The sequence below is a fragment of the Rhipicephalus sanguineus genome, chromosome 3, assembly GCF_013339695.2.
Source record: "Rhipicephalus sanguineus isolate Rsan-2018 chromosome 3, BIME_Rsan_1.4, whole genome shotgun sequence".
Lineage (NCBI taxonomy): Eukaryota > Metazoa > Arthropoda > Arachnida > Ixodida > Ixodidae > Rhipicephalus > Rhipicephalus sanguineus.
The window spans coordinates 185,184,161-185,202,378 of NC_051178.1; the positions used below are offsets into that span (position 1 = coordinate 185,184,161).

The following is an 18,218-nucleotide window of genomic DNA, read 5'->3' on the forward strand; positions in this document are numbered from 1 at the left end:
ACGTGATCTCGCTAGCCAATCATATTCACTCGCGAGCTCACAGCTTCGCTGTCGGATGGTTTTTTAGAGCGCGGAATTCACTTTAATCCTTTTTCCACTAACGAATACCAGTGCGCCCACCTGCTCTTAAGCTCGCACTGCTGCTTTTCTAACGAGGTTATAGCACTCTTCGTTCCATTGATTGCAGTTCTGCCGTTAGCTTTGAACATCCTTTTTTTGTATTTTTAGATATTCGTGGTGCAAGTATCCTTTCACCTGACCGAGGAAGGACATTACCATCAAAACATGTTCTATTATTCCGAGTAACATAAAGGTTTGTTGCCCCGCAGTTGCATATGCCAACGACTGGGTATCGTTTTCTTTTCTGACGATAACTGCTCGAACCACGAACTTGAACGGCAACAATGCTTTGTTACATTTATTTGAGCCTTGAGCTGGCGTGCTGTTATTCTTCGCTCTTGAGAATGGACACCTTTATTGCACTGCCTGATGAGCGCGTTCTCTAAGCGCCGTCTCATTTTAGTCCCGACGTTAGTGTCGACAGAACAATGGTTTAGCGCTGGGCCCACTGTTATACGCTCGCACTTAAAGTGAATCACCCATACGTCACATCAGTTGTTGAACTCGACACCTGCTGCGGTACTGCATATCACGCAAAGACGCAGTTCGACTGACGGCGACCGGATTGCAATGGAGGTGCTATGAAAGAACAATCGCGTGCTCAGGTTTAGGTATTCAAGTAAACGTTGAAGAAATGAAGGTCGTCAGAATTAATCCAGAGTGACCCTCTGAGGCGTGCCTTATAACCGTATGGTAAATGACTACTTGTCGGGTTAGTTGGTCTGACATTATTGCTAGCTGTAACTAGCCCAACAAATTATACGTACACGATAAAGAAGCACAAAAGGCAAAGACGAGCGCTACTACCAACTCTTTATTCAGGTAACGCCCCTCCAAAATGTATAGGACTGAATCACATAGCTCGCTACGCCCCCTTTTTCCCGCGTAAAGGTGATAAACGACAAAACTTGTACTTGTACCCGGTGGTGTTGCCTGAATAAACAGTTGGCAGTAGCGTTCGTTCTAATCTGTTTGCTCGTCATCTCACGCACACTTCCTTTCTTTCATTCCCTCCGCGCAGTACAGCAGACTGGATGAGTTTGTGTGCAGCCGTGTTTACCAAGTTTCAATAATAATAATAATAATAATAATAATAATAATAATAATAATAATAATAATAATAATAATATAAATAATAAGACTGCCTTTCATTACGTGAAACAAACAAACAAAAAAAACGGTGCGAAAGTGCGACGTGATGCATCACACCAGCTTAATGCTCAGCGTCGTCTTCTCACTCGTGAGTGCATTTCGTAGCATTCTGTGAGCATCCACGAAAATTCATCGCCGCGCGTGGTCGTTCAAGCTGAAAAACGACAAAACGTTCTGCAGCAATTTTATTCAGGCCAACTGCTAGCGTAATGTGGAGTAACGCAGGACAGGTTATTTTTACAATATATACACCATCGACGAATCTACGTAACACGTTAGCAGAAAAAAAAAAGAAAGCGAAGTGCAGCATAGAATGCGTCTTAGACAGTGCCACACGTCATCATCCTCAGCCTGACTACGCCCACGCAGGGCAAATGCATCTCCCATGTTTCTCCTTAACCCGGTCGTACGTATGCTTGCTGCGGCCACTTTGTGAGTGAGGCAACTTTACTGAGTATTTAATTTATTTATTTACACTTCACCTACATCGCCGTAAGGCATTGCGTAGGGGGAGGTGGACATGGGCAACAACATAATACAATTAGCAATAGATACAACTATACACAAGGTACTTCAAAAAAAAAAAAAATATATATATATATATATAACGCTCGAATTATATTGAATTACACAAATTATAAAAAAATAACATCACAATGCTTGGAGATAATAAACTGTTCTTAATGACAGTAATAATGTGGGCATTGTTACAGGAAGGAAAAAATTAGTTCACTATCGGTTTCGTTCACGATATTGTCTGGGAGGCGGTTCTATTCCTGTGTTGTTTTTACAAATAAGGAACTACCAAATGTGTGTGTTTTGTATGGGTTTTCTAATATTTTCCGTGAATTATCTCGTCGAATTGAGACGTACGTTGGTACAAAGAGATATTTATGGGATTAATGGCATTTCTATTATAGGTAAATACTATGAAGAAATTGAAGCCGCAGCTTCTGGCTCCTTACCATTAGTGACTCCCACCCCAAAACACGTTTTACTTGTGTAACACTTGCAAATAAACCACGGTTATTACTTACAGGTTTGGCTGCTTGACATTGAACTTTTCCAGTCTGTAAATTAAGTATTGCTGATGAGGATCCCAGATTACGCAATCATTATCTATAATCATAGGCGTGCGCAGGGTTCCCCATCAGGGGGGGGGAGCAAAGGTTCATCGCAGCGCCCCCCACCCTACTAAGTCAATCTATGGGGCAGATTTCGCGCCCCCCCCTCCCCCTCTTAGGTGATTAGGGGGGGCTGTCCCCCCTGTGCGCACGCCTATGTCTCTAATAAATATTATATACATAAAGTAGAAGGTTGTTTCACGGTTTGGGAAGTTTGCTTAAAATTACTGCGTATGAGATATAACATTCTACCTGCATTTGTCACGGTCATTTCTGTCTGCTTAATCCACTTAAAATTGTCGGGAAAATAGACGCCCAAATACTTATAATGAGATCATTGCTAATTATTGAACTGTTGATGTTGTAACTTGTTTGTAATTTATGAATCCGGTTGGTGAGTGATATATTTTGCAAATTGATGGCCTGCATGGATCTATATAGGCCGCGCCGGGGGCAATAGAGAGGCCTTGTCTCTCGGCAGCTTCCCCGGCTTGCTGGATCGCCTAAAGTTCTTCCTGGGGATCTGAGCTTGTCAGTATGGCTCTCCCTCCGGACAAGTGCATCCGGGTGGACTGCAATTTTCTTGTGCACTATTTCGCAATCCCAGAGTATATGCTCTAGGGTGGCTCCCCTATTGTCGAGAGTCTGACGGAAATCCCGTCTGGTCGGGGACAAACACAGTGGAATAAAAGAAAAACGCCGACCAATGTAAAATGCACAAAAATTTTAAAAAGACGTTTCGGCTCCCGCACGGGAGCCTTGTTCACAATCAGCCCGAAACATCTTTTTAAAAATTTTGTACCTTTTACCTTGGTCGGTGTTTTTCTTTTATTCCACTATGGCTCTTTTATTATTACATAATTTGCATGTGGCCTCAAACCAGAACTTACACGAACCCTGGTATCTTAATCGCATGTTTCCAGACTTATACTGGTTATACATACTGATGCCAAATGGGGCCACGTCATCTAAGAAACCCTTTTTAACACATCTTTACATCTTTCCATCTAGCTTTCTTCTTCATCCTCGAGCGCTTCCCTTCTCTGGCCACACGTCGCCTCAAGGTGTAATGCACAAAGTCCTGTGCGCTGTCGGACATGTGATACGCGCTACAGTCGGGCGTATGGCGGCCGGAGCTTTTACGGCGCAACCGATAAGCACTGGGTGATATCGCCTAGGGGTCAAACGCGGTCGCAGTGCAGGACCTAGGCACTGGCGTTAATTGTAAATCATGACGAGGTAGTTGTGGGAACCCAGCGCTCAGCAGTGGCGCTTGAGGGTGCAGGCTGTGATGCGGGCTAAATATCACGTTTCAACCGCTGAGCGCTTCACATTCATGAACAATATGACTTGGAATGTCCTTGCGACGATGGCAATCGACGTTTGGTGTCAGGAAGCAACAAGCACATTACCTAAAAGGGAGGTCAACATTGCCACGACGGCGCAGGCACGTGTGCCTGCGTCAACGTAATCGGCCTGCCGTTTATTAAAGCAACAAGCACATTACCTCTTTCTTTACTTTACCCATCAAGAATTGAAAATAAAATGCGTAATTGTTGAGATATCCCGACAGCCAGAATATAATATAAGCATGGCAGGCCCTTAGCCAGGAATTTTTTTCGGGCGGGGCCCACTTGCTGAAAACGTTGACTATTTGAGAAAAACACCTATTTTCATTGTGTATTTTTGGTAAAAACCCCTACTTCATCAAAATTTCGGGGGGGGGGGGGGCTAGTCACCGTTATCAGCAAGTGGGCTCCGCCCCGGGCCTGAAGCGTGAGCTTTACGTGCGCTGCAACCTGCTGACACACGGGCAATTGCTGCACTATTCTGTTTGAATCGTTGTTAGTTCATATTATGGTGACTCTGGTTAGTCAACGGTGTATTTTTCGGTCGTTTCTCCGTCCTTTTAGCTTATAGATTGTCCACGACTGCACACACGAAAAAATTTTGTTGAAGGTGTGTGGCTGCTCTTTAGCTCCGTGCTGAGTACAACGATCAGGCTCCGTCTTGGTACTTTTGTTAACAACGCTTTGTCATCAGACGATTCCTTCACAGCACATGCTACTAAAAAATGGGGGAGCAAATGACGGCAGTTTGCGACTGAGTTGTCCTGCATTCTTACGTTTGCCTGAGGATACACTGACACGAGAGAGTTAGTACAAACGGACAAACGATGAACGAGGCACGCACGCGGGCAGCATGTCTCGCCATATTGTTGCGTATGAAACATATTGCTCGGCTTCTTTTTTATTTAGACTGGTTACAAAGAGATCTGAGTTCGTCAAGCGATTGTCTTGCAAGAGATCTCATGAAAACGCAATCACAGCTCGATCATGTAGAAGTTGTCGCCGTTGTAGTTTGGTTTCGAGTTTCCGTAGCGGATCTTACGGCGGTCGACGGGAGCAGTGTTCCATTGGTCGTAAACCTGAAAAAAAGATAGTGTGAGTTAACGGACATGATACATGGCGGGAGAAAGAAAGAGAGAAAGAGACCAGCATGCTTGCGTGATAGCGCAAACTTTTATGAACCCATCCACCTTTGCAGAGCAGAAGCCTGTAGCGTCATCTGATGATTGACACAGGTAGACAAGATCACTCATTAAATTTAACGCTGGTAAAAACCAAGGAATACATGTACAGCATACAAAACTGTCAGGCTGTTAGTAAAAGAACTGAAAGCTGGGCTAGTTTGTAGGAGCTCATTTTGAAAAGGTAGCGTGGACGCAATAAACGAGGACGGAAGGCAAGAGGACGCACAAGCGCTAACTGGCAACTCGCAACCCTTCCATAATGAACAACTATTCGCGATTAGCAACGCATTAATTTTTTATCATTTGGCGCTGTTATTGATGTCCGTCTCTTCAGAGCCTTCACGTGCCTGCCGAAGTGCTCAGCTTACCCAAATTCCGTCCGATGCACAAGACTCGAAGATTGCCGCATGTCCCCTGTATTTGCTGCCGTCCAGAAATGTGGCGATGGCGGACCAGCGTGGAATGCTGCCACAGTTGCTGCGTACGTGTTTGCCTCGGCGCCAGCTGTGGGTAGTGTATTGGCGAAGGCCCGTGCACTTCTCTTTGACCAGTGCTACGCACTCCTTGCCATCGACGCCGATCACCCACTTGCCCTTGAATGGCGCAGGATTGGCACAGCCGATGGCCTGGCTGGCTTCACGTCAACGAGAGAGATAGAGGATATGGAGAAATGGTAAATGAAAGGCACGAGATGCAACAGCAGCGACGCGTCACGGCTCTGTGACGTGCCACGTTTAGGCCACAGTGTCCTGTAGCGTCGCGAGAGATACATTAGGTGATTGAAATGTAGAAGGTACCACAACAACACATATGACCCACCATGCGCATTAAAACACCAAGTTGTGAGCACTAAATCTGTTGTTAACACCGCGATGTGTGAATTTCGTAACCTAAGCCGAACGCGGTGTCGAAACTATGTGTATGTAGTGCTTTACACGTTAGCGCTCGTCAGCGGTGGAATACTTGTATCATACCAGAATCTGTAAGTACCGAATTCTTTACTCCCCGCACGCAGTAGACGATATTGTATTGTAGAATTGCGAAAGATAGGCAGAGACACAGCCTGTACAGGTTATACAGGCGCGAATCTACACTGGAACTCTTGTTCTGTCTATCTTTTGCGCTATTTTACAATGCAACCATACCTACGAGCCAGGCCCCGTAGTCAGGGGGGGAGGGGGGCTAGAAGCCCGGCCCTCCTCCCCCCCCCCAGAAATTTTGGTGAAGTACGTGTTTTTACCAAAAATAAGTAATAAAAACAGGTGTTTTTCTCAAATAGCCAAGGTGTCAAGCAAGTGCCCCCCCCCCCCCCCCCCCAGAAAAAAATTCCTGGCTACGGGCCTGCTACCAGCTCGGCTTTCCTTATTAAACGACTTTACATTTTGTTCTGGTTAACGTTGCTACCTTTCCTTTTCCATATCTCTCATTCAGACAGTTATGACGTTGACCACGAGCAAATGCATTTCTTTATGTTTCGTGAAACACTGGAGACGCTTGAAAACGAATGTTCCGACTAGACGAGTCGCAGGAAATGCAAGTTAATTCGGCCATAAAGACATCCGCTATGACGGCGGGTATGAATCTTGATAGAAACTGCAGTTGTAGAGACTGAGTAAAATTATACACGGGCGCGCATTTATTGTCAAAATACTCTACGAATATTTGTTCAGGATTAAATGAAAGCCTAAGAAAAAGTAGAAAACACTGCATGATATTTAAGCCAGGCACTGAACTATCGACGTTTTCTCAACACGTAGCGCACTACACAAGATAAGAACAAATGAAACCGATGAAGACGGTTTCACTCTGTCCGTGCCTTGTATTGTGCGCTAGATGCTGACATGGAATACCAACATACCCCAGCTTACGCTATATCGGTTTTAATTGCTGAAATTATTGAAAGTATCGTCGAAAATAATTACTCAGTTTTCTTGGCCAACGACACTCAACATGAAGAATAACGAAAGTAGGGGAATTGCCCGAGGGGATCGTTTTCTGTAATATACACAACTAATGAAACGCTAAGCAAAGCATAGGTGACATTATTTGTGGTTTCTTAACTCTACTGTAATGTTTCGAACTTCAATTGCAAGATTAATATCTTTCAATATCTTTCAAGTGGTCGCCCTTTCCGTCGGTGGGGTCCGTACTCACAACCTTCGAATTATGCGTCCGGTGCTCTACCATTTGAGCTACAACGGAGGGTCGCGTAATTCGATAGTTGTGGTTTCGGATCCCACCGAAGGAAAGGGTAATTTTTCGTCCACTTTAATGTCGTTCAGTTCAAGTGAGGATGATTGAAATACAGTTAAGAAATCACGAATAAGGCACCTTGTGCTTTACTTGGCTTAATTGTCTCTCGGTTTCATTAGTTGAACATGAAGAACAGGCCTTTGGCTTCGCTTTGTATTAAAAACCCTGTCAGCAGCCTAAGTTCCGTTCGCACGCGTTAATGCAGAAAATCATATAGCAGAATTTATCCAATACAATGACTTCTGTGTTAAGTATAAGATGGTAGAGTGCTAATGGTATAAATGGCTACGCATACTAAGCTTGAGCACAGCTTAAGCTTAGTAACTGTCGAACTTACCAACGGCCATGCCAAGCACCAGGAGAGCCGCGGAGACGACGTAGCCTTTCATCGTTGACCTGATGCAAGTGTCAGCTCGAGCTCGCCAGAAAGACAAAGCTCACTGAACCGCTGAGCGGGTGTTTATAGGTGAGGCTAATCATTGCGGGGATTTCCTGATAACGTGGCGGTCATGTGAGGGCGTATATATGTATGTCTCTTGCACTGACAGTTCGCAGCGCATGCAGACGTATCTTGTCTTTCACATTAGCCACTGAGTGACAAAGATAGCTTTCATGCAGGAATTCACGAGTGGTTGGCTCTGATATTGCGCAGGAAACAAAATGACGACCGATATGGCTCTGTTGTTTTGCGAATGGAAGAAAGAAAGGAGGGAAGTCGGGTTAAAAAAAAAAAAAACGTCTCCACGTGTGCTTACCCATGACAAATTCTGCAGGCACGTACGCTACCTCCACCGAAGTCGCTCTTTGCCACGCGCGCAGAGAAATTCCTGAACACTTACTCTACCTGTGACTCCTTTCTGAGCGAAAAAGATCAGTCCTAAAGCAATGCAGCGGACAGCGAGTACTTTTTTTCCCTTATATTTCCGTTCTTCCAACAGCAATACTTGCCCTGATTCGGCAATGTTCAACTGATTTTCACGGTCAGTACGGCCTGTCGAGAGAATCCAGTCGTGAAACCCACGTGGCTGTGATCAACAATGTATGCCCGACAGATGGGCGCAGTCGTACGAGCCAGTGATGTAGTCGTGTGAGTATCATGCATGTTAGATAGAATTTGACCGGGCTCTGACAGGCGCTGTCATTTCACGCCGGGTGAACATGTTGGCGTCAGAAACGTTTTGCTGCGGACGCTGCACTGTATTCGTTTTGTTTCAACAGCTGGAGTTGTTTAAGCTCGGAGAATTCCCGTTGGTCGCGAAGAAAAATTATCGTCATCATAAACCGGAATGCGCTCACTTCTTCCTCTTCATTTTCTGCTACGCTCCCAGAACACGTGCGCAGATTTGTGTGGCGTGGGATGCAATAACTCTCACGTAAACCTACTCACGTGAGGTAAAATAAGGTAACGCTAGTCACGTGACATGTTCCCGCCAAAATCACGTAGCGCTAGTCCCGTGACGTGTCCCCGCCACTCCGATTTCCTTTAAGCTGGGGGCAGGAAGAGCGGCGTGGGAGGGCAGGTTGGGAGTCCGAACACTAGCTACGCTGCTGGTTCCAGCCTTGCACCACTGGTGCAAACTGCGCACATTATTTTTTTTTTTCAATGTGGTGTGAAAGTGGCGCACGTGTTAAGCTCAGGGTGTCGGAACGAAATGTTTTTCGTTTCGGTTTTATTTTCGTTCCACCGCAAAAAGTTTCGTTCGGTTTCTGTTCCGGATCGAAAAAAAAAAAGTTCCGTAACGGTTCGTAACGGTTTTTTTTTTGTATGCAAAAATTCGAAGTAAAGGTAATCATAAAAAAAACATTGGATTTGTGATGTAGTTCCTTACCCTCCTCTTAAGAAAGTGGGACAAGGGTAAAACACGTTCTTCAGAGGAGTGGAAGTAACTGTACCACGAGTTCCTGCCAACTAGCACAAAGAAGTATTAATTTCAGTCATAGTATTTATTTTCTCAAAAGACATACACGAATTTTTTAGTGGGATCATGGCTTTGTGTCATGGGACTGAGCACGATCTCAGAAGCATCACGTCATTGCGTGTACTCTCTGATGTGCGAGACCACTGTTCTGATAGAAAGATAGCCAGGCCTGCGCGGAATACGCAGCACAGTCACAGCGAAAGCTGGAAGAGCGGACTTTGTAGATCCCATTGTAGAGTCACGTGGGGTAACTAATACAAATACACATGCAAGGTCACAATTTTTCTGAAGTAGCGAAGTTCTCACTATGCCATTTTTCGTCATTCTTCGGAGAATCATGGTCCCCGCTACACATTTGTAAGGCATTATGAGCACTTTGTGCTGTGGCTGATGATGATGAAGTATTATGGCTGGGCATTTTGCAGTGGGTGGGAAGCAGTGTTGCGTAATGGGCGCCTCCATTCCATTCCACTTCCATTCCGGGAAATTAGAACTTGCCGCAATTACATTCCTTTCAATTCCTCGGAATGAAAAAACTTAGCCCATTCGGACATTGGGAATGGCCGGGCAGCTCACTTCCATTCTTGCAATTCTTCAACGTAGGAAAGGCATCTTGATAGTTTTATCGAGTTAAGAATGAACGCCCCATAAAGCTGATGTCATCAGATGCATTAAGAACTGCAAAAGTACGCAAAACACGTTACCAAGGTTGAGGGATAGAAGCTTGATGACATATCCCATAGGGGCCGTTCTCCCGCTACCTATAGTATTTGCATGGTCAGCGTGTTTGAACAAATGGTGGTGTTTTAATATTGCTTAAGCTTAAATGTGCTAATGCTAAAATGACGACATAGCGTATTTTTTACTGACAAAAGTAGTATTCAAGAAGGCTAAGCAGCTTTGCCACGCGTCTGGAACGGTCGGGAATATGCATGCAGAAAACTAAGATTTGGCTAATGGGAAAGAAAACCCTCTAGATCTGCTGCTATTAGTTGGAACAGTGCACCGCTCGGGCACCTTGTGCCATTGCATCGAATAAGGAACGCTGGGCCGCACTGCTCGTCAGCACTCACGCTTGTCAAGCGCGCCTCGCAAGCATGGATGGGGTGAGGAGAACTTTCTGTGTTCACCTGTGCCCAGGTATGCAATGTCTTCCTTGTCGCAAAGGTTATTTACGTGTGTCAAGTACTGAACTGCTCGTGAGATAAAGATCCGGCTGTGCAGAGAGTATTCGCCACTTTCGCGTGGGGGTATCAATAGAAACCGACGCGCAGAAATAATTTGTTTTCTCCCTTCTGTATCTGCTGGGATAGTGCATTTGTTTGTACACGTTGCTGTTTGTACTCGGCGCGTTGCTTAAAAATGTACCGTGCTTGTGTTAGCCAAGCCATTTCAAAAATACTGCTTTATTGTTAATTTCGAGGCTCTGACTTACTAATGTTTGAAGTTTGGAAAACAGGACGTAGACGAAAACGTGCTCTAATTTCGGAAAAAGACGTAATTCTTTTCCCATTGCATTCCGTGCAAAAGGCGCTTAATTCCATTCTCATCCCATTCCTCCAAGCATTCTCACCATTCCATTCCGGGATCGGGAAAATGTGGAATGCTTACGGAGTCATTCCAGTTCTGGCGGGGCAACTCCGCAACACTGGTGGGAAGCATTAAAGCAGGGCTTAAATTAAAGTCTTCCTTCATTGGAGGGGGGGGGGGGGGGCTCAGAGGGCGGCGACCTATTACATACACACACGCATACATACAGACCCTCCTTAAGAAATGAAAGGGGGGCCGCCCCCCCTCCCCCGAGTTCGCCCTGACTTTAAGCCGTACATTAAAGCACACACTGTTTGCGCTATTAGCATTGTCTGATGACTGGATGTTATTTTCCTCTTCTGCCACGCTATATTACATAGATTAACGCGATTCCTTGCCCGATATGACGCCTGTATAGAGTGTTTTTGTGAAGCAGTTACAAGCACCGGTGTGGCACTCTGGTGGAAGACCCGACTGCCACACAGAGGGCGCGCGTTAAAATCCCATCCGATCTTAGAAATTTGTTTCTCATTTAATTTCTTCTTAAATCACGCGATAGCGGTCACGGACACCGGCGGCGGCGGACAACTATGGTGGTAAAGTCAGCTGTTGTTATCTCATAACAGCTTTCGCTGTAACAAACTTCAGCGCCGACAATGCCCTCTGCACTTTGGCCTGCGTGACAGGCTCGCGAAAGTCAACTTGCGTTAATACGACCATCTCTGGTTGACACTGTTATCGTTTTTCGCACAATTTCAACATTGCTTTGGAATTCCTGCCTGGGGTACGCGTTAATACTATACCCTGAGATATGCATAACTGCTCACGTTGCATGAGCTCAGTTGTTGCGGATTGTGAAGTTTTCTCGTGAAACGAAAAATGACTGAAAAAATTTCGGTTTCACTTCTGAACGAAATAATAGATAAAGTTTCAGTTACGTTTTCGTTCCGGTCAAAAATATCGTTTTTTTTTCGGTTTTTGTTTTCGGTTTTCGTTCCGTTCCGACACCCTGGTTAAGTTGCATATTTTTTCGTGCAACTTCGATAGATTCCATAGTATCAAGAAAGAACGAGATCGCTACGAAGTTAGCGTAGCCTGCATTAAGTGGTTATGGTTTTGAGTACAGAAGAATTTAGGATCCTCACCGCTATCGGGGAAATGGGGGCAAGCAAGCGAAGCATGGCGTGCATGTTCCTGAGCTACTGCAGAATGAATGGCCCCGCCACGGTGGTCTAGTGGTTATGGCGCTCGACTGCTGATCCTAAGGTCGCGGGATCGAATGCCGGCCGCGGCGGCTGCATTTTTGATGGAGGCGAAAATGTTTGAGGCCCGTGTACCTAGATTCAAGTGCACGGTAAAGAATCCCAGGTGGTCGAAATTTCAGGAGTCCTCCACTACGATGTTCCTCATAATCATATCGTGGTTTTGGGACGTTAAACCCCACATAATATTATTAGAGGGTCACTTCGCTCACTGCAGCGGCCGCTTTTGCGAAAGGAGCGCGCTGTTCATATACAGATAAGTTACAACTGTGACAGTTAGTTCGCGCTAATCCTGTGTATACTTGTGCGTTCGTTTCGTGCGTCCTCCTTTGTGTTTGAACAGCGCGCTTTAATTGTCGAGCTGTGACAGTTGTTAGCTCGCGCTCATCCTGTGTATGTTCTTTCCGCGCGTCCTTTCTGCTCGAGCAGCGCGTTGAGAGTTTCGAGATTCATCGCCCGACATTACAATTTGTTGCTATAGGATATAGGTGCCGAAACAATGCACAACAAACGCTCAACTACGTCTGTGAAGACACGTTTCACTTTCGTGTTATACCGATTCCTGTGACAGAGGGATCAGACATGTTTTTGTGTTTATTTAGCCTGATTTCCAATAGATCTGGGCTTGCCGAGTGGCCGGTCACCTTGCAGTGCATCTCATCGGGGCCCAATCATAGCTTAATCATGTAGAAGTTGTTGCCGTTGTAGTTTGGCTTCCTGTATCCGTAGGAGATCTTACGGCGCTTGATGGGAGCGGTATTCCATTGGTCGTACACCTGAAACAGTGGGAGTGGGTTAGCGAACCGTGTAGGCTGAGAGAGAGACAGAGAACTATCATGCTCCCTTGCTTTCCCTGTGTGGCAGGAGCGTAGCCAGGGGGGTTGGGGGGGTTCAAACCCCACGCAAAATTTTTCAATTTTGCTTGCGTATATATACACGCACACATACAAACGCACGCACGAACACACATAAAGTATGGTTGAATCCCCCCACCCCGAAAAAAATTTCTGACTACGCCCCTGCTGTGTGGCCACGTTCGTGGAGCAGACGCTTGCGGCCCTATACATAAGGCTGCGTCAGGTAAAAACAGTAGATCCACGAATTTGTATGCCTGGAACATTCAAGGTGCATGGTCATATGTGTATGGAAGGTATTCACTGTCCGTTATTAGCAATGCATTGTTCTATATATTCAGAGGCTAGAGTCACGATAAAAAAATAAGATGTCCCCCACCCCTTATGTATATAAGCTATGCACGAATATATAGTCACAGCTTTATTCCTGTTATGAGCTGGGTAAAACACTAGCACTGCCCCCTTGTTCTCCCGTGAACTGCTGCGTCACATAGGGCATCTGTGTATGCAGACTACAACGTATGTTAGCATACTGAGCGTTACGATATGCGCAGCGCACAAACACACAAGAGGCCACAGAAGGAGCGACAAAGACTCGAGCCGATAAGTTCTTTTTTTTTTTAGCTGCCCTTTCGCCCTTTTGCTGAGCCCATTGCTGTCCCTTCTGTGCTTTTGTCTTTGCACTTCCCATATCGAAATGAAATAAACGGCAACTAGCCTGAAGCAACACCCTGGCGAGCGTTGAAGTTGATCACGAATATCTAAGAAGAGTAACGCATTAGCGGTGTAAGATATAAAGGAATTGTTTTCGAACACGGTTGTGTTGAAGTTTCAATGTAAAAAGATGCGGCATTCATAAAAGTAAAAGTTTCACAGGATTGTGCAGTTAATTATTTAATTCCTCGCTTTAGTTGCTTTAAAAAAGGATTAGTCAGCCAGAACTCCAGTTGCACATGTGCTACCAGAATGCGCATGCGGAGTCTTTTAATGAATATCACTGCACTATGAGGGCCATGCGTATTAGTTGAACATCCATAAAGAACGTAAAATCATAATGTCTCTTCCTGTTCGGCAAATTCAAATGGGGCATACCTTAACATGGGTATAGTGGGCTGGACTAGTGGCAAGCTTGTGACCAGCACTCGCGAACCTTCTAACAGTCTTAATGCAAACATTTTAGAAAATATTTCCGGTGATGGTTTTCACACCAACCAATGATCACATTTCATCCAAATTCTTGCTGGCCATTATAGGAGTTATCTCCCATTTGGCTCTTTTATTGACGCATGATTGTTGAGAGCCCCCATAAAGCTTCTCAAATGCTCAGCTTACCCAAATGCCGTCCTTTGCACATGACTCGAAGATGGCGGCATGTCCCCTGTAACTTCTGCCGTCCAGAAAAGTGGCAATAGCCGACCAGCGTGGCACCTTGCGGCAGTTACTGCGCACGTGTAGGCCTCGGCGCCACCTGTGGGTGGTGTGCCGGCGGAGGCCCTCGCATTTCTCTTTGACCAGTGCGACGCACTCCTTGCGGTCGACGCCGATCACCCACCGGCCCTTGAAACGTGTAGGATCGGCACAACGGATGGCCTGGATTACTACACGAGAGAAAATGATAAATGAAAGGCGTGTAATGTGACTCTATAGACCCGTCATGGCACTGCCACATGGCCCGAGGTGACGGTGCGCCATTCCCGCAGTGTTTTGCAACGTGCGGGTCGCGAAACCCAGGATAGATGAGAGGCAAACATTTTATTTATTTATTTATTTATTTATTTATTTATTTATTTATTTATTTATTTATTTATTTATTTATTTATTTATTTATTTATTTATTTATTGTTGAAATGATTAATAGCAGAGGTTGGTGACTTTATGGCGGCACCGGCTACTTCTTGTCGCTTAGAAAACGAAATGTACAATACTGAAAAATAAAAATAAAAAGCGCGCAAAATATGTCATTCAGTAGAACACAAGATGTGCAAACACTAGTACAATCCAACAGAACACGAGTCACAAGTATTCGAGCGCGAGTTCAGGCAAGTAAAATAAATTTATTCAGCTAGAAACATTGTTAACCCTCTCTTGATGGTCATGACAGGGTAATTCTAGACCTTGCATCAATGGCAACATTCAGTAACGAGTAGCCCATGTTATAGTTAACGTAAAAAAATAATGAACTTTAAAGGGGCCATCACACCCGATTTTCGATCATCATCCGTGTTATGTCGGTTAATCCTTGTGATTTCACAAACAAGCTGGCAAAATTTTAGCTCATTTGGTCCAGCACTTAACTTTTAACTGAATATTCTGTAAACATGCGAGCGGCCTGAGAGTCGGGCAACACTGACGCACTCGCGAGCCGTGACGTGACGAGCTGCTTGCTTTGCGAGCGTCTGCATTCTGGCGAACGATTTTGTTCTGGGGTCATCGCGCGTTCAGTCGAGCTATTTCATCCTTCTTCAGCTTGGCATTGGAATTGAACGATTTTCAGCGGCTGAAACTTTGGCAGAAAATGACGACGCCGCTCCGTACAGCAGATGACGTCACACACGCCATGGCAAAATGGCGGTCGCCGGCTGTGGGCGGGGATTATAGCCGGCGACTTCTAGGGCTCATTTTGCACTGAAACATTCTTTTAGAGGCCAATTTTTAAATATGTATAGGTATAATAGAACCTCGACTTCTATTTTTCACTGAAAACCGCAAATTGCTGGGTGACCGTATCATGGCCCCTTTAAGTACAGGAGTAATGTTTTTTAAGCTTCAGTTTCGAATTTCGTGGGAAAATATTTTCCTGTAACTGGTCCAACGCCATGAACTCACCATATCTTTTTGACCAAGCGCACAGAGCGAAACGCAAACCAGAAATGGTGCTAACGTGGAGTATTATGGGAAACTTTAAATTTAGAGCCCCCCCCCCAACACAAATTAAAAAAAAAAACACCAGTGTTTAAATAAACAGCCAGTGGTAGGAGAAACGATATATCTGCCTCGCCTTGTTCACCAAAAACAACCAATCACGAACACGGATTTCGTCGTTAACACTTAGGATGCGCGAACTTTGTAACCTAAACCCAGTGCAATGGTAAAACTCTGACCAGTTCCTTCCAAGAAACCGTCAGCAAAAAATGTCATGTAATTATGATTTAGTAATACGTGTTATACGTTAGTGTTCTAAAAAAATCACACCATCTCCCGCTAAAGGGGACCTGAGGCGATGCGAAGCAGCGTTTCGGCATGTAGAGCCCGTGTTTCAGAGGGGGAGTGGAGAGGGGAGGGGAGAGGGGAAGTGGAGGAGGGGAGAGTGGGAAAGGGGAGAGGGGAAGTGGAGAGCGGAGGGGAAAGGGGAGAGGTGGAGGGGAGAGAGGGAAAATGGAGAGGGTAGATGGAGAGGATAGGGGGAAATGGGAGAGGGAAAGTGGAGAGAGGGAAAGTGGAGAGGGTAGGTGGAGAGGGGAGGGAGGGAAAGGGGAGAGGGTGAGGAGGTGTGTGGAGAGGGCTTGCGCATGCGCAGTAAGGGTGGTCACGCCGCACACCACCACCACCGGATTGAACTCCGCTATAAGATGCTTCACATCTAATAGCGAAATAAACCTTGTATGCCACCGTAGTCTTTAAGGAACAAAAATATTTATTTCGCTAGCACACTAAATGACCTTTTTTCCGGTGCACCTTCCTAACAACCTTTTTCCTCATCACTCCTCTTTCTCTCTCTCTCTCTCTCTCTCTCTCTGTTTATCACATTTAAGACACTGACCACGAGTAAATGTATTTGCTAACGCTTTGCTGTACATTGGAGACGCTTGAAAATTGTTGTAACCACTAGACGAGTCACGAGCAACGAAAGTTATGTCCTAGTCCTAGACATCCGATTTATCACTGGTGTAACTGCTAATAGAAAATTCAGTTATATAGACAGAATATTTTTAAAGGGTGGGCGTTTATTGCCAAAATACTGCGCGAAGCCTCCACAGTTCATAAACGAAAGCTTATGCGTAGTTATAACACCGTAATAAAGATCAGGCTGCTCTGCTGTATTCACAACCGGAATATAAGGTGAGTTAGCATCCTCATTTTTTAACAGCGCAGATGTTTAAGGTTGAGATTTGTCCGGCGTTCAACGCAAAATCTAGTTGAGCGGGCATGTGCCAAGTATTTCCTAGCATAGCATAGACATGCACAGTATAGTATAGAAATGGGATGGGAAAGGAAGCGAGGGTGAGAAGGAGTGATGTTATGGTAAGGAGGAGCGAAAGAAAGTCGAAAAGGAAGAGTTGAGAGGGTATACCATAGCGCAACCAAGTACAATATAGCATAGAAAAGGGCCGGAAAGAGAAGTGAGTGTGAGCAGGATGTGATGGGAGAGTTAGGAGGAGGCAAAGGAGGAGAAAGGGCAATGTGCAAAGAGATAAAGAAAGATGAAAGAAACAAGGAAGAAGAAGACGTTGAAAGAGATAAAGAAGGAAAGAAACATGAAAAAAAGAAGAAAGAAGAACACGAACATAATGAAGAAAGAACTTAATCTGCGTTCCCCAGCTGGCGGCGGTTGTGTGCTAGCTCAGCTGTTCACTCAGATTTCACAGGCTTGGAACTGGTTTTAATGTTTTTCGCCTGTCTGCATCAATGTCCTCAGCTGAACGTCCATTATACGAGTATAGGTGGCTGAAGCAGAGTTTGCAGCGATTCGTTAACGCCTGCAGCATTTAGTTCAAACGCCGACTCGGGTCTGCAGAATAAAGGCCAGTCTTTTACATTCCTGTCACTTCCATATCCTTTGTTTCAAGATACAAAGTGCAAGATTAAATGTGTTAACGAAATCTTTACACGTGGGTATAACGTAATCGAATAATTTTAACTAGCAGAGAAATACGCTTTTGGTATAACCCAATATCTCAAGTTCAGAAATATAAAGAGAAATAATTTCAAAATGTTAGTGGAACTCGGAAACAATAGGAGGATCTCGTTCAAGCCCGGCCTTTTGGGTTAATACGCACTAACGACAACGGCGAGAATGGTAGGAATGCCAACGAAGGACAAGAACGCAAACAAAACTAATCAATAAAGTCCTAGCTTTTATGAATGGTAGTAACAACTATGATCGCGAGTTCTCGAGGGCAGATAAAATCATGAACGACGTTCGGTTGTGTACCAGGCGCTTAAGTACAAATATTGCGAGTACTTAGATTATTCAAACCCTCATTGAACGTATTACAAGTACACTTTTTGAGCTTACGGGGGCAAACATGAAGGTTTCACTGGCTTAACTATTTATAATTTAACGGTAACCATGCCAGAACACTAAATTTAATTAGCGCGTCATTTTGTAAAAAAAAAAAAATGTCACACAAAATGTCGAGTATGACTGGAGTTCTGTGTTCAACCAAAGGTGCTAAATTGCAATTGAAATTAACGTTTACGTACGCTAGGCTTAAGCACGTTACACTCTATACTTAAGTGCCAAAAATGGG

General features: G+C 44.9%; 2 protein-coding genes across 2 annotated transcripts; both read right to left on the minus strand.

The window, feature by feature from the left end:
- Window positions 1-4,692: 4,692 nt before the first annotated feature.
- Window positions 4,693-7,626, minus strand: LOC119387819 (uncharacterized). The gene is made up of 3 exons (XM_037655341.2): window positions 7,520-7,626; window positions 5,298-5,563; window positions 4,693-4,824 (listed from the first exon to the last, which is right to left on the minus strand). Exons 1-3 carry the CDS (start codon window positions 7,569-7,571, stop codon window positions 4,720-4,722), a joined length of 423 nt encoding a protein of 140 aa, XP_037511269.1. The 5' UTR covers window positions 7,572-7,626; the 3' UTR covers window positions 4,693-4,719.
- Window positions 7,627-12,478: 4,852 nt separating this feature from the next.
- On the minus strand, window positions 12,479-17,995 carry LOC125757900 (uncharacterized). Its single transcript, XM_049414240.1, has 3 exons — window positions 17,984-17,995; window positions 14,080-14,388; window positions 12,479-12,669 (listed from the first exon to the last, which is right to left on the minus strand). The coding sequence occupies exons 1-3, from the start codon at window positions 17,993-17,995 to the stop codon at window positions 12,565-12,567; spliced, it is 426 nt and encodes a 141-aa protein (XP_049270197.1). The 3' UTR covers window positions 12,479-12,564.
- Window positions 17,996-18,218: the final 223 nt, after the last annotated feature.